General features: G+C 41.7%; 7 protein-coding genes across 7 annotated transcripts; 2 read left to right on the top strand and 5 right to left on the bottom strand.

Moving 5' to 3' along the window:
• Positions 1 to 242: 242 nt before the first annotated feature.
• On the bottom strand, positions 243 to 4,851 carry LOC108110315 (Alstrom syndrome protein 1 homolog a). The gene is made up of 5 exons (XM_017219328.2): positions 2,571 to 4,851; positions 1,562 to 2,514; positions 799 to 1,501; positions 593 to 741; positions 243 to 520 (listed from the first exon to the last, which is right to left on the bottom strand). The coding sequence occupies exons 1-5, from the start codon at positions 4,573 to 4,575 to the stop codon at positions 458 to 460; spliced, it is 3,873 nt and encodes a 1,290-aa protein (XP_017074817.2). The 5' UTR covers positions 4,576 to 4,851; the 3' UTR covers positions 243 to 457.
• Positions 4,852 to 5,111: 260 nt separating this feature from the next.
• LOC108110313 (reticulocyte-binding protein 2 homolog a) lies at positions 5,112 to 7,913 on the top strand. Its single transcript, XM_017219327.2, has 2 exons — positions 5,112 to 5,771; positions 5,851 to 7,913. The coding sequence occupies exons 1-2, from the start codon at positions 5,295 to 5,297 to the stop codon at positions 7,378 to 7,380; spliced, it is 2,007 nt and encodes a 668-aa protein (XP_017074816.1). The 5' UTR covers positions 5,112 to 5,294; the 3' UTR covers positions 7,381 to 7,913.
• Positions 7,914 to 8,516: 603 nt separating this feature from the next.
• Positions 8,517 to 10,247, bottom strand: LOC108110285. Its single transcript, XM_017219280.1, has one exon. It carries the CDS (start codon positions 10,218 to 10,220, stop codon positions 8,517 to 8,519), a length of 1,704 nt encoding a protein of 567 aa, XP_017074769.1. The 5' UTR covers positions 10,221 to 10,247.
• Positions 10,248 to 10,268: 21 nt separating this feature from the next.
• LOC108110286 (protein Flattop homolog) lies at positions 10,269 to 15,135 on the bottom strand. The gene is made up of 4 exons (XM_017219281.1): positions 15,025 to 15,135; positions 12,339 to 12,475; positions 11,000 to 11,309; positions 10,269 to 10,819 (listed from the first exon to the last, which is right to left on the bottom strand). The coding sequence occupies exons 1-4, from the start codon at positions 15,049 to 15,051 to the stop codon at positions 10,502 to 10,504; spliced, it is 792 nt and encodes a 263-aa protein (XP_017074770.1). The 5' UTR covers positions 15,052 to 15,135; the 3' UTR covers positions 10,269 to 10,501.
• A 290-nt stretch (positions 15,136 to 15,425) lies between these two features.
• On the bottom strand, positions 15,426 to 17,928 carry LOC108110289 (helix-loop-helix protein 1). The gene is made up of 2 exons (XM_017219285.1): positions 17,755 to 17,928; positions 15,426 to 16,862 (listed from the first exon to the last, which is right to left on the bottom strand). The coding sequence occupies exon 2, from the start codon at positions 16,819 to 16,821 to the stop codon at positions 16,318 to 16,320; it is 504 nt and encodes a 167-aa protein (XP_017074774.1). The 5' UTR covers positions 16,822 to 16,862; positions 17,755 to 17,928; the 3' UTR covers positions 15,426 to 16,317.
• A 398-nt stretch (positions 17,929 to 18,326) lies between these two features.
• Positions 18,327 to 19,069, top strand: LOC108110319 (39S ribosomal protein L30, mitochondrial). Its single transcript, XM_017219336.1, has 2 exons — positions 18,327 to 18,542; positions 18,601 to 19,069. The coding sequence occupies exons 1-2, from the start codon at positions 18,415 to 18,417 to the stop codon at positions 19,013 to 19,015; spliced, it is 543 nt and encodes a 180-aa protein (XP_017074825.1). The 5' UTR covers positions 18,327 to 18,414; the 3' UTR covers positions 19,016 to 19,069.
• On the bottom strand, positions 19,017 to 20,314 carry LOC108110317 (torsin-like protein). Its single transcript, XM_017219330.2, has 2 exons — positions 20,037 to 20,314; positions 19,017 to 19,967 (listed from the first exon to the last, which is right to left on the bottom strand). Exons 1-2 carry the CDS (start codon positions 20,227 to 20,229, stop codon positions 19,150 to 19,152), a joined length of 1,011 nt encoding a protein of 336 aa, XP_017074819.1. The 5' UTR covers positions 20,230 to 20,314; the 3' UTR covers positions 19,017 to 19,149.
• Between the last annotated feature and the right edge of the window lie 41 nt (positions 20,315 to 20,355).

A 20,355-nucleotide genomic window follows, 5' to 3' on the forward strand; every position in this document is an offset into this window, starting at 1 on the left:
CAATGGTTTTTATAATATTTGGGATTATTAGTAGGAGTAATGGAGTTAAAAAGAAATTAAAATGTTTGATTTCAAGTTTTACAATTCTATCTAATCTCTTTTATGATAGAAATTACAAAAAATCAAATGTTATTTTTAAATTTACCGCCAAACAGTGTGACCTTTCCCCCATAAAGCTCAAATCTACAGTATAAATTGCATAGAGTTGGCAGCACTTCAATAACAATTTGAATTTCGTTTTCATACAAAAAACCATTTATTTAATTTTAAACACATTAAAAATTTCGTTATTTTCTAGTCTTACAATAATTCAACATAGATAATTATGTTTGCAAAATTCGTGATAAACTGAAAAACCTATCAGCGTAAAAAACTTAATTAACTGGTAGGATTTATATATATATATATACTGAACTGTCATAGATCTTTGTATAAACCTATGTTATATCGGTCTTCGTTAAATGATCGTGGCGCTGTGATCTAGGGAAAGCTGTCCGTTTACCACACGACCGTGATGGCGCTAATAGGGATAGGATGGGAAATATTGGTATTTGGAAGGAAACATATTGTATATAGATATATCAGATCATACCTTATTAAAAACATCCCGCATCATACGATTTGCCCTACGCTTGTGCTCTTCATTGATGCGTCTTTCGGCAGCTAGTTTTTCTGGCAAAATTTGGCAGCGTCTGTTAGTTATTGCTTTCATTTCTTTAGTAGTAAATATCCTTAATTGCGCTGCAGGACAATTGAAATGGTAAGTATTTATCATTCATTACTTATACAAAAACTTACAGGTAGCAGGTGGTGGTAGCTCATTCATTAGCTTGTCCAGTGTATCCAAGTCTATATTTTGCTTAAGCAGATTTTCCATCTTTTTTCGTCGTTCTATCCTGAGCATCTGCATTTTACTAAGAATGATTTTTCTTTGCTCAGACTCGGAACAGAATTTGGGACGTGCCAACTGCAGGCATTCCTGAAGAGAGTGTACATCCAAATTTTTTCTGCCCGGCGGTGTGAACTGAATGACATAGGCGATGCCACGTGGACACACCTGTAGGGTATATCTATGCATGATATCTGGATTTCTTGTTGTTACCTCAACATCATCATACTGATGTGTCGTGGTCGTTGTGGTCGTCTCACAAGTGTTAACCATGCCCATGGGTATAGACATATCCGAACTGATGCACATCATCGACGATGATGAACTACTGGTAGTGATTCTGGTAGATCTACCATTTGCCGATACTCCTGCTTTTAATCCTTCTGTTGCCGCCGCCTCTTTCTCGTTCGGTGTCGTTTCTGTGGCCACCGTTGCTTCCTGCGTATTCACCACCTGATAGTAGATGGCTCTTTCATTATCGGCACAGCTATAACCGGCGCTACCATCCATTTGTCCCGTGGCATAGCCATCGCCCGATGCTTGAGCATATTGCATAACTATATATTGCTCGTCGAGTTGCTGTTGCATTTCCTGCTGTTGCCTTTGAAATGTCTGTGAAAAAGAAAGAGATGGCATAAGTCAGAGAAAGAAGGATAATTTCGTTTTCCTTACCGGGCAATGTTTCTTACGATAATAATGATTGAGCTTCTGTTCGTAATGATTTTGTTTCTGTTGCAGCTGTTGCCGCTGTTGCTGGAGTAGTAGCTTTTGCTGTTCGTAGATCTCCTGTTGCTGGCGAAGCAGCAACTGTTGCTGCTGCTGGTTTTGATAATGTTCGCGAAAACGTTGCTGCCTTTGCTGGACAAAGGAACAAACGCTTTCACTGCGACCATCACCGCTAGTGGATGTAGACGATGGGATTATCGGAGTGGCCATCTTTTTACGATTCTCTGGTCCTTGCTGGACAAGATAATGTGGTGGTAGTGGTGGCGGTGGCTGTGTGTGTGGATTAATGACAGTTACTGTAAGTGGCAGGTTCCTGACTGCCACACCTGCTGATTCAATTCTCACTGGAGGCTGTGGAGTGGTTTGTGTTCCTAGATTTTCCGCTTCTACAGAAGTTTTAGCTTGCGTTCCTTGCTCCAACGGCGCTTTTGATTTCTTCCTTTGGCCATCGCTATCTGTTGGAGTTTTAATGAGATCGCGATGCAAACTGGGATCTGCTTGGACCAAAAATTCCTTTAGCCCTTCCAGGCGTCGAATCTCCGAACTGACCCATTTGATATGAGTCTTCCGCTCTGAATCTAAGCCGCCCTTCAAACGCTGTTCGTACTCGATTTCACTTTGAGTCATCGGATTTAGCCACTCTTGGAGTTCAGAGCGTTCAGCTGAGGTGGAGGCTACTTCACGAGCTGGCACATTCGTCTTTTGGGTGATCACTTCATGTGAGGCACTGGTTGAGCAACTATTGGTGAAACTGATGGGCTGTGGTGAAGGTGTAATGGCAGGTCTTAGTTTTCTAGGAGCAGGAACGGGTAAAGTTGTAGGCTCTGCCTTCGACAAGATTTCCTGATCAAGTTCAGACGTATTGGTTGCCATATCTTGACGTTGCGGAGGAGTCGAAACTAGTAGAAGAATTTAGTTAGTAGGGATTACTGTTTGGTTGAATGATTTACTTTACCTTTAAATGCCTCGTTTATGATGCTGGACACATTGCTTATCAGTGAACTGGTGCAGGAGTCTTCCAAATTTAGAAAGTAAATACGTTGGGCTATATTTTTAATAAGTCTATTTTTCCTTTTTTCACTGAGACTGCTAGTTTTCACCAGACGGCACAGTAATTCGATTCCTAAATCTAAATCCGCTCGGGACCCAGATCTTGATCTAATTCCTGGTTCAGTGGAGGAACTGTTGCCAGATATGGTGGTGGGTGGAATAACAGATGGATTCTGAGGCTGCTGGTTCTCCTTGGTCTCTTGTCGTCGACCAGATCTTGATCTAATTCCTGGTTCAGCGGAGATACTGTTGCCGGTTGAGGCGGTGGGTGGAATAACAGATGAATTCTGAGGCTGCTGGTTCTCCTTGGTCTCTTGCCGTCGACTGTCAAGGACCTTCTCAATTTGAGCTGCCATGTACCGTCGTTCCTGTTCGAGCTCTTTTTCCATCTTTTTTTTTTCTTTCCCCTGAGTTTCCTTTTTTCCATTGTCAAATTTGATCTTTAGATCCACTTGCGGCGGAGCCTTAATGCGCTGCTCCATTGGCATATTTTCTTGTTGCTGACTTTTCTGATGTCCCGCCGTGGTCAGCACAAAGTCGAAGCTACTTGCCGCTGAACTGCCATACAGCGTGGTGGCTATAGATTCTCGCCTAGAATTGGAACGTGAAAACTCCATTCTTGGACCAGACTGTGTTCCCAATCTAGAGCTATTCTGCGAATTACGTCTAGAGTTGTCTCCTTTGTAACTGCTTAGAGATTCGCTTCGCGAGTTACTCATCGATGTTCTGCGAGAACTGACCTGAGGATCTTGTACTCGGGAACTAAGCCTTAAATCTTGAGTTTTGGATCTGCCGACGGAATCTTCCTTCATGGAGCCACTTTGTGAACCCTCTCTTGTACTGTACTGTGTAGCAGCATTCTTGGAGCTGTGTTGGGAAGCAGAATTCCTGGAGCTGTATTGGGTAGCTGCATTCCTGGAGCTATATTGGATAGCTGCATTCCTGGAGCTGTTATTGTTATCTTCTGTAATGGAACTGCCGCAAGTTGACTCTTTCTTTGAACTGTTTCGAGAATCTTTTTGAATGTTAGAAATCTCCTGCGAATCCTCTTTCTTAGATTTAAGGGAATTCTTCAGGGATCGCAATGTGGGGATCAAAGGCATATCACTGCCATTGACAAAAGTACTAGAAGCCAGTGGTGGCATTGGTTTATCATGCGTTGGTGTTGGTAACTCCGTTTCGTGTTGCTGCAATTTATCCAATTCTGTCTCGGTTTGCTGTTGTATGGTCTGACGCCAACCGCACTCCTCCAAAACGGATCGTTCCAATGTGCTAATGTTACTTGTGGATACTGACCTCTTGCAGTAGCCCACATCGGCAGACGGATCCCATTCCAAACGCTTGTGAGACTTTAAAGCCGACTCCGGTGTCTGTGTTTTCTTGTTTTCCATAGCTTTTTGATGCTTGGTTGGTGTTCTTAGGTCCTCTACGGAGAGAGAAAAAGGTTGTGTAGCCGACATGGGTCGAGCTATAGAACTACTAGTTAACGTAATGGGAATGATGGTGTACTCAGAGGGTTCCGCCTGGGCTACTTGGTTTTTTAATACATTCAATTGGGTGCTGACGGTGGGACTACTAGGTTGTGGAGAAGGTGGCAGCTCTTGGAGTTTCTCTTCTTCTTCTTCCTTGCCCGGTGGACACTCCATGCTTCTCAAGCGACGCCTACGACTGGGTCGTGGTCGTGATCTATGTTCCTTGTCGCTTTTACAGCCTATTGTGGCGAATACTGGCGCCAAAACTGTACCCAGAGCACAACTGTGGGTGCTGCCGCTGGCTCCACTGCTTGCCGTTGACGAAAAGGCCATGAATCGCTCCAGTTCCCGATCCTCGGCCAATTCGGTAATGTACTCCCTGGCCTGTGGCGGCACGCGGGATGACTTCGTCGGTTTGCGATGCCGAGAACTGGCCATTCCTAATGGTTTGGACTACTCCACAGACCGCTCTATAGGAGTAATTTTGTTGTTGTATGCCAGTTTTCTACGCAGCAAGCCGCGCTTTGTGAATGGCAATTGGTTTTTAAATTTGAATTATTTGGCCGCGCAAACTTACATTGGATCTGTGAAGCTCTATGATTTCTTAAGGGTTTGCAGGAAGTTGTGTAGATGTTTGGTTCACGTGTTTTCTATATTTTCATATTAATATTTTAATGTTATTATTATTTCTAGGCGGCAAACAATCGATTTCAGGAGCTGCCATTGCGGCTTATCGGGAATCGTTATCCAGAACCGTCGTTACTACCTATTCCGATAGTTTGATTTTTAAAAGAAAAATATATCGAAATAGTTATATAAATAATTGCCTTGTATATTAAGTTATATTTAATATATTAAATTTTTCTCAACAATTTTTCAAATCTTTTTAACACGCTTTTGTTAGAAATTTTTAAAATTCATAATTTTAACATTTCGATTTTACTTTAACAGCCACAATCGATAATCTTTAGTTGAACCGATTCGCGTTCAGTGTTAGCTAACGGTTCAATCGGTCCGAAGGATTTTCAAAATGGCATACGCCGTCGTCTTTCGTTGTTTATAATTCCTGCTAGCTGTTGTTGAAACAAATTCAATCCTGCTTAGAAGAAATTATTAAACTAATTAAATATATTAAGTGACTTGGAAGATAGTGGATAATGTTGGAAACAAAGAGCATAGCTGCTTTGGCTTTTACAGAGACGCCGCGCAAACGCAAAAGGGAGACGCTAAGTGGTAATGCTCCCCCGCCCCCGCGAAATTTACAGGAACAACCCCCGTCCCAGGTGCGACGGGAACAGGATGCAGCTGTCACGGAATCTTGCTTCACCAACGCTGCCTTTAGTTCCACGCCCAAGAAATTAATGATCGGTCGGCGTCGTTTGGCCAAAGAGAATAGTAATCCTCAACAAAATCTCTTTCCTGGATTGGAGGTAAAGTCCATAGCCGATCTTGCCGAGACGAAGCAGCAGCAGCAACAGCAGCCACCTAAGCAACAACAACAACCACAACAGCTGCCCACAAATCCTTTCGAGGTACAGCGTCAGCCGCCGAAGAAGAAGAAGCGCGAGCATGCCTGCTTCGAGAATCCTGGACTGAATTTGGAGCTGCCCGAGAAGCAATTCAATCCATACGAGGTAAGTATACTTTTCACCTGTGCTTAGGTACAGTAAATACATAAATGAAAATCTTGTAACTCCCTTATTGCCTTTCCAGGTCATCCGTTTGGCAGCCACTCCCGCTAAGGGTTTCGTGAATCCCGGTCTGAATTTGCGTGGCAGTGATGCCCCAGCCTCGCTGAATCCCTTTGAGATTCATAGACCAAGTGAGGCATCGGAGGCAGCATGCAATCCATCGGGTGTGGCCAATCCTGCTCTGGCCGAAAGGGATACAGAGGATCCGCTGCCGACCAGCTTGAAAATCGGCTTGCCATTTACTCCGACTCTGGGTTGTCGCATCGATTTCCATGGCATGTCGCTGGCCCAGTTGACTCCCAGCAAATTGCTGGCCGAGAAACTGGTATTTTCACCTGTCCCAGCGCCCAAGAGATCACTGGGTGCCATTAGTGAGGAATCATCCATGGACATTGGCAAGGAGTTGGATCGCTACCAACTAGAGTTGGAGAATAGCATCAACGAAGCGAAATTAAGGAAGAATGGTGTTATAGTGGAGAGAGAGGTGCCCAGGAATAGTTTGGAGGTAGATTTACCAAAGAACACCAAAGTTTCGATGGTCATGGAGACGGATTCCCAGGAGTTGATGATGCAGGAGGTGGTCAAGCAAGATGCTCAAGTCGAAAGGCGTATGGTTTGCACCAGGACACGAACTCTGACTGAGATTAGCGAGGCACCTGAGGTGGAGGAGGACAAGGAGCAGCTGCTGGAGAAGGATTTGGAGGCGGAGAAACTTCTTGAGCAGGAAAAGATTCTAGAGCAAGAAATGCTCCTTGAGAAGGAAAGGCATGTGGCCAGGGAAAAGCAATTGGAGCAAGAAAAGCTTCTAGAAAGGGAAAAGCATTTGGAACGAGAAAAACTGCAAGAGAAGCTGCACGAGCAGCTCAAGGAGAAACTCCAGGAACGGGTTAAACTTCTGGAGCAGGAGAAGCTACAGGAGGAGGAACAACTAGAAAGGCAGCTCCAAGAGCAAAGGAATCTGGAGAAAAAGGAAGAACCCGATGCCGATGTGGCCTATGCCTCTGATGAATCCGATGAAGAACCCGATGATCTGGACTTCAAGGCACCAGCACGTTTCGTTCGAGCCTACAGACCCGCTGCCTTGCCCACCAAGGCAGCCAGCAAAGAGTCCCTTCACTCCATCGCATCCAGTAAATCCTCGAAGTCGGCCGAAATAAAGCCCAGTGGTGGTGGCATGAAGGGCATGATAAGGAAGTCCATTAGAAGGCTAATGCATCCAACTCACACATCGCCTGAGAAAACCGAAGAGAAGACTGAACATCATCATCATAACATTATCAATAGCATTCGGCACAGCCTGCGGCGGAGGCCACAGAAAACAGTCGATGTGGATAATCAAATGGAACCAGTTCTAGCGGATATATCCATTATCGATACCAGTGAACGGACTATGAAGCTACGCTCGAATGTTGCCCAAACCGAGTACATGACCATCGAGCAGCTGACCAACGAAAAGAAGCATACTCTAAGGAACAGCATCCGGCGGTCCACGCGGGACGTGCTGCGCCATGTATTCCATAAGAGTCACGATGCCTACACCACTGGCAAGTGAGATGGCTTCAAGGAGTGAAATGGGTCGATTTCTGGGAGATGAGGTACATTTTTAACGTTCTTTAAAATGATTTTTTGAGGAGTTTAAAGTCTATCTAAGAAATTCTATTTTATAGATCACTAAAATATGAATTATTTATTCATCTCTTAAGTATTTTATGTTACCATAAGACATCGATCCATTTCTCTAAGGTTAATACCCTACTTAAAAATTCGATTTTTTAGCACCTAGTTAAGTTTTTTAAATGCACCCAAAGATTGTCACACAAAAACCAGCAAACCGAAAGGAAACCATATTCATTTTTAAAAACCAAATCCATTTTGTAACTTTGAAAGGTGGAGAAGGTATCAACTAGTTTTAGTATATATATTAAATATTTTTTTTCGAATGTTCAAGGGAGTTCCCTTAAAAACAAATTTCTACAAATTTATTCACACAATGTTTAGAATATTAAGTAATTGATGTTTGCACGTTTATTCATATATATAGATATATATCTATGTTTGTCTATATCTTTTTATATATGCTTTTTAATATATATAACATTTGTTCTTTACATCAACTTTTTGTATGTGATTTTTTACAATAACAAAGAAAAAAGGGGCGAATATTGAGAGTAATAATATAGAGATATCGGTAGACCGATAATAATTCTAGAATTTGAAATATGTTTGGAGCATTTCTTAGCCTATTCTTGGACCGATGGTTCTGTGGGTTAAGGCTAAAACTATATAATTTGTGTTTACAGATATTTTTTCTTAAACATAAAATTAATATTTCATACATATATGTGAAGAATATCAGATATTTAACTGTTTTGAGTTTTAGATTTAATATTCTTAGGAATTTCTTTGATTCTATAGCTTTGTAGATTTCAGTAGGTAACAATTTTTGTATCAAGTTAAATTTTGATTACTTTCCCTCAATTAACAGTTTTAATTTTATATTTTCTTATAAAATATTTTAATTAGCTTTACTTTTTATTCATTTCCTATAATAAGCTTAACTATAAGAAGTAGTTTATTTTTATTTTTTTAAGAACTATTCTCTTGAACGGACAACTCTTTACGGACAAACATTTTCCCTATTTTTGTGCACTAAATTTTTTGGTTTAAGTTTCGGTTTTCTACATAGATCTATTTATAGACAGTTTGAAGGAGAGGTCGCCTTCGCTGATCGATCGGTTTGTAGGCATGCTGATAGACACTGGCCAAACGCCAGTGCTCTGGATAGCCTCCCTGTCCAGCTCCGCCGGCTTGACTTTGGAATGGCGGCACTAGGGTTTCGATATCGTAGTTCTTTTTCGAATATGGCTGTCGGGGACGTGGCACTACCAATACCCTTCCTCCACCACCACCTCCACAACCCGGTTCTATGCCCACAAAATCCCCAGAAGCATTGTGCTTGGGTACTCCGGCTCGAAAGGCTGCCTTGCTGGTCAGGCAATGACCATGTCCATGGCCACCGAACGATGGTGGACAGCAACGCGGAGCTGGGGCAACCTTATGGCAAAGACGACGTGCTGGGCGCCGCAGTAGAACATCTCGCTTGCACGGAGGTCCTCCCGTTGGCCTACACTCCATGCCTGAACAATCTTGTCCAGAATCTGGTCCCAGATATTTCTCCCGCAAGGCCTGATATGCCTTATCGCCCAGTAGAGGTGACGATTGATATTGCTTGGCCAGTCGATCGGGCATTCCGCGTCCTGGTAACTCAGCCAAGTTGCCAAAACTTACGCCACCATTTCCGCCTCCAATGCCAGATCCTCGCCTGCAATGCGAGGCACTGGAATCCCGGGAGACACTGCGTGCTCTTTGCCTAGTTGGCGGTGAATAGTCACAGGCACACGGATCTTCGCGATCCAAACGAGCTCCACCGAAGTCCGTTCTCTTCCTTAGTATATCCTTGTCAAAGAAATCCGCTTCACCAAGTGTACTGGTGAAGACCCCAGCAGATCTGCCCAAATCCGAGGATTGCTCTTCGCGCGGTGTTTTCACGCAAGTGAAAACAGCCGGACCAGCCGAGTCATTGGAGCCATCTATATGCCTGGCCAGACGTGGCTCATCTGCTGGATTGGCTGGCTTAAAGTCCCAGCAAATGGCCAAATCCATGGGACCCATTTTCTTGGCCGGTGCCGAGCCAACACCACGAAATGGATCGCCATTGCCCAAAGCTCTGGGCACAATGCCACCACCGGTTTTCGGTCGGAAGACTTTCATTTTAGTGCAATGAGTGGGTCCAGCATTGTGGGTCTTAACACCCACACCGGTGGCAATGGGATCGATGTCCAGAGCGAGTCCCGCATGACCACCGGATATTTGAGCCCGCCGAATGGCCAAATCAGCCACACAATCGGGCAGCGGCTGATGATCTAGATTATCTTGATGCATCCGTTTGGCCAGCTCGAAGTTAGCGTAAGCCGGAACCACCGGCGATGGACATCGCTCATTGGGCTTCTCTGTGATCGAGTGCAGTGGCATTTTCTTGATTAAATCCGGATCGGAGTCCAAGTTTCGTACACCCACCGTGGGTAGAGAGATTAAATCCTTGCCAGGATCAAAAGCGTTTAAGCTTAGTTCACTGTTTCGCTCCAAATGATCTGTATAGCGATTTTGTGCCGCTGCCAAGGCGGGAAATTGACGCCCCGCCGCCGAACCAAGTTGCTCTCGATACTTAATGGGTTGCGTATCTCTCGTGTCCAAAGTGAGGCGACTTAATTGAAGATTATCCGAGTTATCCCACTTCTGGTCAAGAAGCTGCTGATGTGAGGGTAGTCGGTACTGCGGCTCCGTCAAATCCCCAGGCGTGTAGCTGAGTTCCGGTAAGGCTGTTTGCGACATAGTTGGATGGATGGATGGAGTAGGCTTTCAGGTTCACTTGTTACATTTAGCGGAGCATAGCGAGATGATAGGATGAGATGAAGACGAGAATGATGGTATGAGTTATGTATAATACAATGGTCCTAACCTGAGGTTTAGTGAATGTGAATGTGAGTTAACCTTCGGTTAAGTTATGTCATGATTTATGGGGATGCTAGTGCTTGACTATACTCAAAAATTAATATCAAATGAAGCTATAAAATTTTATTTTGATTTTCCAAAGTTGAATAGACTCCAGAATATTACGAATGGCTTTTGGCTGCCTTGCGGTCCTTCTCCTTTTCTTTGCTTTTGTCCTTTGCTTTCTCTTTCTCCTTTTCCTTTACCTTTTCCTTGCCCTTATCCTTTGGCTTATCCTTGGGCTTACTGGGAGTTGTCGCCGCCTTCTCCGGAGGTGGATTCGGTTTATGGCGAGCTTCATAGGAGGCCGTGGATTCATTGGCATGCATGGCAGGTCGAGTTTTAGAAAATGCGGTAACAGTGCGTTTCCGGCGTCTTTTTTCGATGGCCACACAGGTCACCTTGGATGATTTCAATGGCATCTTCACGGTTCTTGGGACCTAGGAATATGTGCAGGTGTGCAAGTGAAAGTGCAGGGCTGTGTAAAAGCCAGAAGTATACCCTAAAAAAGGCAGCAAACTACAGAAGTGATTACTTTTCAACTTTGCCAAACATGAATAATCCTTTTTCTGGGTATACTTAAGAAGTTGAGATAAATGGTGACCCCGATTCCGACTCACCACCACTAGGCACTTGGCGCGTTTGCAGCGCTGGCTCTTATCGTTTAGATCCGTGATCTGCTGGAGACCCTCACACTTGGTCTGACACCTCTGTCGCATCCAATAGGGATCCCCCTCCTGGCCCAAGGTCGTACGATTATCGCAGGCCAATGCCCTTCGATTTTCCCGCTGGCAACTGCAAAGGTCACGCGGATATCCGACGAACTTGTATCGCCCACTCAGACAGGCATCGTAGTGGGCACAAAAACTGCGAGTTATTCGCCTTGGAAGTTCGTACGTTCCAAGATATTGGCCAAAGGAGTTGCCTTCCCTGGGGATTATGTTTTCGAAATATTAACAGAATAATCATAAAAATTAAAGTATATATATATCGGAAACACTTTTTAGGGGCTTGGATATATAATAATCCATCAAAACAAACGATCTCTATCGTTAAGTCAAATCTCGCTTTTTTGTTAAGGGGTTCCTTTTCCTTTTCGAGAAAATTGGGAAATTTTTTTAAATTTTTAGGTGTGAATGCAACTTTGTTGGGCATTTAATTACGAGTTCAACGAGGTAATACATTCTATATTTGGACCATTATTGGCTTAGTTATGAGCTAAGTACTGCCCATTTTTGGGGTGAAATGGGGATAAATCAAGTCTCTTTTTTGATAAGGTGTAACATCGTCATATTTTGCGAAAATGGATAAATATTAGGATTAGCTGTGAATGCAGTTTTGTTAGGAATTTAATAACCAATCTAACGAGGCATGCCCTTCCAGATTTAGACTACTATTAGCTTAGTTATGGGAATAATACTGTGACTCTAAAGAGGAAATAAGAAGAAACCGAATTTTGCATATTCGATAAGGGCTAACATCGTCTTTTTTTTCGAAAAATGGTTAAAATTTCACATTTTAAACTGTGAATGCAGTTTTGTTGGAATTTTAATGACGAGTTCATCGATGTATGACATTCTATACTGGGATTATTTTTGACTTTGTTGTGGGAAGAATTCTGAATGTTTTGGAGCAAAAATCAGGATTTTAAGTTCTGACAGAAGAAGCGATCTTTTCTAACGGGTTTATGTCCATAACTTAGATAAAACAAGAGGCACAGTTAAGATAAAGACAGTTTTGTAAAGCTAACGACCGAAACAAACTTTCCTCATCATTCGTTAAACTTTTTGTAGAGCAAAATTGTTACTTTTCAAGGTGCGAAGGCGCAGTTTTGTTGGAAATCAAATTACGAGCTTAGAGAGGTATGACATTCCACATTCAAATCATTATTGGCTCATATTCAAATATATATATTATATTTCTTCAGATACATTTTCCCAATTAGTTTGTGACACTTACTTTTGAATTCCGGGAAGCAGGTGCCCGTTGCTGGAGGCTACGACCTTGGCGTTTTTTTTGAGTCCACGTGGACGGGGTGGGGAAAATCGTGGATATTCCCAATTTTGTAGACGTTTCGACTCAAATCGGTTCTCAAACTGCAATAAACAGAAGGATAAACTATATATAAATTAAAACCCAGGATATGGTTAAAAAGGAGGCAGGGTTAAAGGCAGGATTAAGCAGGACTCGATAGACACCTGTTAGGAAAACGAAGTCTCGTCTCGAGTAATTCCCTTATTTATGGTCCACGGGCAAACAAACCAATTGATAAAAAAAAAGCCCACCCTGAATCCTCAAAACCAGAAGCAACCCTCTGGATAAAGTAGGCGGGAGGTGGGGCCAATTACACGGCGTAATCTCTATGCCGGAACATGTGTAGAAAGGCGTTTGTCTAATGCCACTTAATTCCTTGTTTGTGTTTGCCTTTCGAAAGCTACGGCCGGCCAGTTGTGTTTAAAAAACGAGACTCTGATCTTTAAGCCTAGATCATTTATCAGAAGGATTACCGATTAAACAGGTATAGGAATATAGCAAAACAATATGCCTGAAATTTATGAAAATTATTTACCATCATTAATAGAATATTAGATAATGGTTAAAAAGTAGTTTGAAAAGGAAACATAAAGAAAGTTTAGATGAAAAGTTAGACGTGGTTGGAATTTGAAAATATTATTAGAGGAAAGAACTAAAATTTCTTTCTTTTTAAGTAAAATCTATAAAGTTTATAATATTTCCAAGGAAATAGAAACTTGAAAGACCTCTGCAGATGAGCTGAGATGAGATGTCTTCCCACGCGGACGGATTTCAATTAAGGAATGCAAATGGACCAACGGCTGGTAACTCGATACTTGGGAAAACTGGGTTGTTGTCAGCACTTGATTGAGACCTTGATCGATGGGTGAGTGTGGGTGTATGGTTGTGTACAAAGGGGGAGTGACAAAGGACACACGTTCATGCAGCGCGTGCCTGCGTGGTCACCAACATTACCACATCAACTCAATGTTGTCGCTGTAATTAAATTTACACGGCAATTACACTCGAACAAATTCCAGCGTGAAAAATACAAATTGATTTTAAACTCAATTAGCAACAAAAGAGGCTGGCGTTTAACGCAACACCCACGATTACAACACACTCACTCACTCACGCGTCCAGATGGATGGATGGGTTTTGTGATTAAGATTGTTCCATAGTATCTGTTAGGATAGGATGGTATAGATAGATAGATAGATAGATAGTTTGCACCCCTTATCCAGAGGTCACCCCTCTAAAGCGAAGCGATGATTTTTATGGCAACCCTCTGGGGTGCAATTTATCACATGGTGTCCTTGCATTCCTCGCATCCACAGGATTAGACAGTCAAAAAGCTAGTTGGTAAACACGTGCAAGGATGAATGGATGGGATGGGATGGGATGGGATGGCTGGGCTTTGGCTTGGGCTCTATAAGGTGCTTCTCCTTCTTCTGCTGCACTTGTAGCCATGGACTTACGGGTGGTAAAAGTCCTGCTGGTTCGTTTGGTCCTTTATGTCCTGGGGTCGAGGCGACAAACACTTAAGCTAATTTCACGCTCTACCGCTGAATGTCCTTTGGTATAAAGTTCCGTATCCTCTGTATGCTTCTGCTCGTGCTCCTGCTCCTGTTACTCCTCCTCCTCCTTTTACCTTCAATCAATTTCGCTAACAGCTGTCCTCTTGACCAATTGGAAAGCCATTAAAGGCCAACATGTTGGATATTGGATATATCTTGATATATATTTTATGATATATCTTAATATTTCGAAATTCCTTCACCTCTTCCGTTAACCGATTCCTTTGCTATTGTGTGTGTATATGGGAAATAACTCTGGATCCAGTTGCGTGGCAATCGAAGGGGGCCAAAAGGCATATTGGCCTGGTCCAAAGTTACCGTTACCAAGTAAATAAACTTTAACTGTCGCTATTTGCAAATGTGCACAGGTCAGGGGGAGGGGTGGTGAGGTGTAGAAATCAAAGCAGGTTGAAACGGTAACGGTTACGGGATGCGTACGTCATGTCAAAAACAAAAGCCCCAAAAAAGGCGACAAATTTTCAAAAGGTTTTTCTTAAGTTCTTATTGCTATTAGTTTTTTGAAAAGATATAGAAATGTGGAACTAAAGTTTAAGATTTGTAAATGAACATTAAGTTTTTGAAAATTATTAAGAAGATAAGTAAAAATGATGAACCTAAACTCTGTAAGCTTTCCCAGAAAAGAACAGAGAAATGATGTACTTAAACTATATGGCAAACCTCTGTAAGCTTTCCCATATAGTTTAAAAGTACATAATTTACCATTAGTAACATAATTTAAACTATACATTTTTGTCGCCTGGCCGTTGTTTTTGTTTATAGAGACGTCTGTACACCCACACCCATAAAAATAGCAGCACCCAGACAGAGACAAACTGCAGACTGACGGAATGCAAGCTTCTTGCTTATCAAGTTAGAAAGGGATAGCCAAGAATCCAATTGGTTGCCATTGCCACGTTGTTGTTATTATTGTTATTCTCGTTGCGAATATATATATATATATATATATAGCGTAACCCATACCAACCAAATTAGGACATTATTTATGGGGATACTGAATACAGCCTCCCACGAATACAGGGTGTTTCATAGCTCACCTGCTGGGCGCTAAAATTAAAGGCCATTCTTAAATTTGGGATTTCGAATTTGTATTTCTTTCTTCTTCCTTAAAATCTGAATTTTTTTTTTAAACAAAAAGAGAGTCTGAAAATAAAGGCAGACGTGACTCTGTTTTTTTTGTTTGTTTAAAAAAGAGGCGGAGCTTTGCTTGAAGGACACGCCTGTTTTTGTGGGAATATACGTTGGTACGTTGGTTAGCATCTGGCTTTTCCAAGCGAAACGTCCAAACAAATGGAAAACTCAGCCACAGCAGCTGTGGTCCAAAAGTCAACGGGGGGAGTTTTCCCTCAAAGATGTTAAGGCAAAAAAGTACAGCACAGGAAATTTACTATTTAATATGTATATTTATTTTTTAACTGACTAACACACACACACACACACACAGTTTAGTTAGAGTTTATAAACAAATATCACGACTTAAGAGCTAGGCAAAAAAATTTGTCTTAAGGTTTAAGATTATTTGGCTATAACCTATAGACTAAGCTTTATTTTTGAGCTTCTCAAAATATTTGCTTTTATATGATACATGATACATGAAATCTGTAGAGTTTTAAGATATTCTATATTATAGTTAGTATATAGTTAACACTAAGCTTCTGGTTAGTTTATCTCTTAGGCTCTGTTAGTGCTGATTAAGCCAAAGTTAAGTAATATTAAAGAACTAAATTTACATTAAACTAAATCAGATACCAAATTTCTGTTCAGAATGTGTTTAGCTTAACAGAAAGATGGAAAATCTTTACAATCTTTGGACATCTTAAGAAAATTAAACCTTTGGTTAAGCGTTTTTAAGTTTGGAAAACAAAATTAGGAACAAAAACAAATATTTAAACCCCACATACACGAATCCAGTTGGTTTTTTAACAATAACTTTTTAGTTTTACCATCCAGCGGTTAAATAATAGAAATATAGATTATAGGAAAAAACTATATATGTATATGTGTTTCTTCAGCCGACTTTTGAAGAACAACCATAACTATTTGTTATAAATTATAACCATAAGTTGGCTATGCATTGCAGTTTACAGATTAGTTAAGTCAATGAATCCTTTCCTGCAAATTCAGTTCACTAACCTCTGGTTAAACTTGTAGTTAGACGAGCATTTTGGCTTTGCTTGGCTTTAGATAACTTTCAGATGGCTTCCTAGCCTAGCCTAGCCACGCCCTGTGAACCAAGAGTATTACCGCTCCCCCACCTCCTACGGGGGAGCGAAGAAATTGGCCTCGTTGAAGAGGCAACTGGTGGCGAAGCTGGAGGCGCCGGCGCTGTCTCAGGGCGTCTCCAGCACATGATTTAAATAAGCAATGTAACAGATGGCCAGCTTAAGGATCTCGATCTTGGACAGTTTCTTATCTGGCGGCAAAGTGGGCAACAATTTACGCAACTCAGCAAAGGAGACATTGAAGGCCTCAACACGTATCCTTTCCCTTGTTGCATGGGCTGTTCGATATTTAAGAGTAGCCCTTCTCCGGCGACGTCTCTCCTCACGCGACAAGCCCACCAATTCCGATGGATCCAGATGGGCAATGGGCGTTGTCCGACGTCTTGGTGCCGGTGTGGGCGGTGGCGGCGGTGCCGGTTGGGCAGCCGTTTCACAGGCCATTCTCGCCTGGAAACGCTTATCAATATCCAATGTCGTACTGGCGGCATAATCTTCGCTAACCAAATGCGGATTATTTGGCCCCACCATCTCATCCTCATCGGGCAGGTAATAGCGACTCAGAGAAATACTTTGAGGCGGTCCGGCCGTCATATGGGTCATGTCATAGACCATCTTCTGGCTGGGTTTCAATCTGCTTGACCTGTTTTTAATACCTGGAAAATGCAATAAGGAAAGTGTTTAGTTTCTCGAAACTATTATACTGTTACTAGGAAGTCAAGTATAGAAAATATTGAATTAATTTTAAAGATATATAATTATAGATACTGCGGAAAACGTAACCCTTAAGGCCTTAAACCAAAGGGTTTTCCACTTGCATTATTTATGGTTCATTTGTGGACATTTGTGATGAAGGGTGTGAACGTGTGTGAACGTGTGTGTGTGTATGGCACACCCCTTTCAGCCACATTCTGTTTGCGTTTTCTATTATTTTCATTTGTTTTTATTGTTCACATTGTATTTATTTTGTTTATTGTTTATTCGAAGCATATTTTCACACCTACACAAATAGCTAAACAATCGGCACGTTTATTTGCCCGCGGGAGTTGGCAAACCAACGCAAAATCTAAGGGAAACCCCTTTTTCATATTCCAGCGGTATTTATAATGGGTTTTTCCCGGAAAAGTCTCACGAATTGCATCAAGTCAAAGACGTGACCATTGCTCTCTGGGGCTTTGATTGTCATAAAATTAGAAGAGAAGGACGAGATAATGTCTCACGTATGAATAGAAATCTGATTTAGTTTAAGAAACTAGCAGAAAATGACCCATCGGGGGTGTCACTTTAGTTCCCAGAGAATTTTAAACTCTGGTGCTTAGGTCAAAAGGCACTGATAATGACAGTGACTCATTTAAATATTAATTCTTGTTGTTAATTTAACACTTAATACCTTTTCTTATATATTTTATAATTAGTATTATATAATATTGACTTGCATTTTAGGAGTAACAATTTAATAGATTTTTTATTTATAAGAAATTTTGTTTCAAGGCACTTTAAAAACTTTTTTTTTTTTGTATAGAAAAGCACCTATAAACTTGAACTTACAAGTATCCCAGGTGCAGAGTATACCAAGATCCTTGAGATAACTTGAAGATATCCTTTTTATCAATTGAGTTTGGCTGCTCGCCCAAAGGACACGCAGATAGGACTGACTTCCGGTCGAGAAGCTGCAGCTTCCTTTATACTCGAATTTCCAAATCAACCCTATGATTTTTTTTTAAGAGTATCCACCAATACCGAATAATCCACCCTCGTTGAAGATGCGCCAATTGTAGTTGACAAAATGGCGCTGATTTCGACCAGAAGACCGCCTCCTTTTCATCACAGAAATCATCCCCAATATGCTGTCATAACATTTTTATTTCTATATAAAACTACAGTTTAACTTACATACAGTGAGTTACTGTAGATTCAGTTTGTTTTCTAAAAAAAAAAAAAGAAATATATTTAAAAAAAAATAATACTTTCTTTACTTTTGTACTTTTAATTTTGGCGCCTAAAAATTTAAACTGCAATCGGTTAAACAGGTCTGTTAAGTAACAGCAATCGGTTAACATTTCTGCGCCTAACAGCACTATCCAGTGCTGCCCATCGATAGGCGGTAAAATACGATACTTTTCTTGTTATTATATTTCGTAACTACCTCGCTACTATTTTCATTTATCTCTTGCATTTTTCTGCAAATAATAAGAATAATAAATTAGAATGAACATCGGTAAGCTGCTCGCTCCATTGAGGAGCACCACATGGTCGGTGCGCAGCTATGGAAAGCATAACAAGAAATTTCTGTACAAGAATGGTCAGAAATTCGAGGGTATAACATACTATCCAAGGTAAGGGTTTTATAATTTAAAACACCTTACACTCGACGTTTATTAATATCAATTGTAGGACTTCAAATCACCAGGATCCACCAGTAGAGCCGGCGAAACTATTCCGGGTGCAACGAATTAAGCCGGTGAAGGGTAATCCCTACTGGGAAAAGCGCATTCTTAAGGACCTGGGACTCGATGGTAAACAAAGCGACTTTACGGTAGTCAAAAACATACCAGAGAACAATGCCCGTCTATGGAAGATCAAGCATCTGGTTAAGGTGACACCGGTGACCTTTCCCTATGGAGAACCCACTGCCCAGGATGTTCGGCATACGATACTGAAGGAGAATGGCGAGTGTTTGGTGACAAAGGACCTGGGACCCATAGAAACTCGTCTGGAAGCTCGTCAGGATTACGATGACCAGCCGAATCGACTGGATACCGATTTGCTGCGCAAAGATGCCCGCCTCAAATGGCTAAATCCATGGTAGATAAATGAACATTTTACTTTATTCGTAAATATATTTTTAAAATACAAAACAAAATGTTAAAAGCCATCAGTTAGTGGCAGGGTTTCTTACATATTGCCCATGATGACCACATTCAGCTTATAGCTGAAACTTGCTTAATTAATGGCCATGGCGACCTTCTTCTCCAGTGTCTTGCAACCCGTGACCGCAAATAAACCATGAATGCGATCGAAACTTATGGAATTGGTAATGATATCATTGATGATTTTGTTATCGGGATTTCGATTCCATCTACTGAACTCTGCCTCCAGGCACTGAATAACGTGCACCTTCTCCATGGGAAGAAAAGGAATGAAATGGTCAATTACGTGGGACTCGATCATGGTGGTCCTCTTCATACCGCCATCTAGATTGTAGGCGGCCTTCTTCAACAATGCCTCAAAATCACTCAGGCGTGATTCCTCACGAAGTTTGCCACCATTCATCATTTTACCCAGGTGATCAGCTATATGATTGCCTGCCGTATTTGACAGAAAGATAAAAATGGCTTGGGTGTTATCCGTGCCATCGACAAAGGCATTGTAGTCCACCAACGATGTGAGCGTATCAAAGACCCCACTGGGCATTTTGTCCACCTCATCGAATATGAACAACGATCTTGGGCATAACTGCAATTGGCCACGAACCTTCAAATTGATCTCTGCCTTGTAACGATCAATTAAATCTGCTCGTGGGAAGTCCGCCTGTCCCAAATATTTGACCACAAACTTGGACTTAGAACCCTCCAAATATAAGGCTTTGGCAATCTGATCAGCAACAAAGTTTTTTCCCGTTCCGGGTTGGCCATGGAAGCTGATGACCAACGGTTTTCTAGACTTTCTATATCCGTTTAAGTGGGCATTTAAGGCTGGAATGATATGCTGAATCGCAAGGTGCTGGCCAAAGAGGGTATTTTGGAGAGAGGATTTCAACTCTGTCGGGGAATACCAATTTTTAATAATTAGTTTTAACATTCATCTGTACATAGATAAAGATAACTAACCTTGTACCCTCGCCGGTATGCTCCGGTCGTCGCAGCATTCCATAATCTTGCAAATCGTATGTTCTTTAAAGTAAGTGCCAATTCCTAAGGCACCCAATCCAAGGGCACCCATCGTTATGGGTTCAAAGGTTTCGAGGGGCCGAGGCATAAACACCAGGCTAAGGCACAGTGGCAAAAAGTACGACCACTTCATCTTGGATTAAATGCACTTTTCGATATAGCTTGTTAAAGTTTCTGCTATCTTAACATTTCCGGAATCCAGACTGGATCTGTTGTCGGCATAGTGAAACGGTCACACTGTTGTTTTACATATGGCAAC

Source organism: Drosophila eugracilis, unplaced genomic scaffold (assembly GCF_018153835.1).
Source record: "Drosophila eugracilis isolate 14026-0451.02 unplaced genomic scaffold, ASM1815383v1 contig_2147, whole genome shotgun sequence".
NCBI lineage: Eukaryota > Metazoa > Arthropoda > Insecta > Diptera > Drosophilidae > Drosophila > Drosophila eugracilis.

What these genes read in the sequence shown, in the direction of transcription:
- LOC108110319 (XM_017219336.1), top strand. Translation starts at nt 18,415, where the DNA reads ATGAACATCGGTAAGCTGCTCGCTCCATTGAGGAGCACCACATGGTCG. An exon ending in GGTATAACATACTATCCAAG is followed by an intron (nt 18,543 to 18,600) that starts GTAAGGGTTTTA and finishes TATCAATTGTAG; the next exon opens with GACTTCAAATCACCAGGATC.
- LOC108110289 (XM_017219285.1), bottom strand. Translation starts at nt 16,821, where the DNA reads ATGGTCTATGACATGACCCATATGACGGCCGGACCGCCTCAAAGTATT.
- LOC108110317 (XM_017219330.2), bottom strand. Translation starts at nt 20,229, where the DNA reads ATGAAGTGGTCGTACTTTTTGCCACTGTGCCTTAGCCTGGTGTTTATG. An exon ending in CATACCGGCGAGGGTACAAG is followed by an intron (nt 19,968 to 20,036) that starts GTTAGTTATCTT and finishes ATTCCCCGACAG; the next exon opens with AGTTGAAATCCTCTCTCCAA.
- LOC108110285 (XM_017219280.1), bottom strand. Translation starts at nt 10,220, where the DNA reads ATGTCGCAAACAGCCTTACCGGAACTCAGCTACACGCCTGGGGATTTG.
- LOC108110315 (XM_017219328.2), bottom strand. Translation starts at nt 4,575, where the DNA reads ATGGCCAGTTCTCGGCATCGCAAACCGACGAAGTCATCCCGCGTGCCG. An exon ending in ATCGTAAGAAACATTGCCCG is followed by an intron (nt 1,502 to 1,561) that starts GTAAGGAAAACG and finishes TCTTTTTCACAG; the next exon opens with ACATTTCAAAGGCAACAGCA. An exon ending in GCTACCACCACCTGCTACCT is followed by an intron (nt 742 to 798) that starts GTAAGTTTTTGT and finishes ATTGTCCTGCAG; the next exon opens with CGCAATTAAGGATATTTACT.
- LOC108110313 (XM_017219327.2), top strand. Translation starts at nt 5,295, where the DNA reads ATGTTGGAAACAAAGAGCATAGCTGCTTTGGCTTTTACAGAGACGCCG. An exon ending in AGCAATTCAATCCATACGAG is followed by an intron (nt 5,772 to 5,850) that starts GTAAGTATACTT and finishes TTGCCTTTCCAG; the next exon opens with GTCATCCGTTTGGCAGCCAC.
- LOC108110286 (XM_017219281.1), bottom strand. Translation starts at nt 15,051, where the DNA reads ATGGCCTTTAATTTTAGCGCCCAGCAG. An exon ending in TTAATTTTAGCGCCCAGCAG is followed by an intron (nt 12,476 to 15,024) that starts GTGAGCTATGAA and finishes TGTTTATTGCAG; the next exon opens with TTTGAGAACCGATTTGAGTC. An exon ending in CTGCTTCCCGGAATTCAAAA is followed by an intron (nt 11,310 to 12,338) that starts GTAAGTGTCACA and finishes CATAATCCCCAG; the next exon opens with GGAAGGCAACTCCTTTGGCC.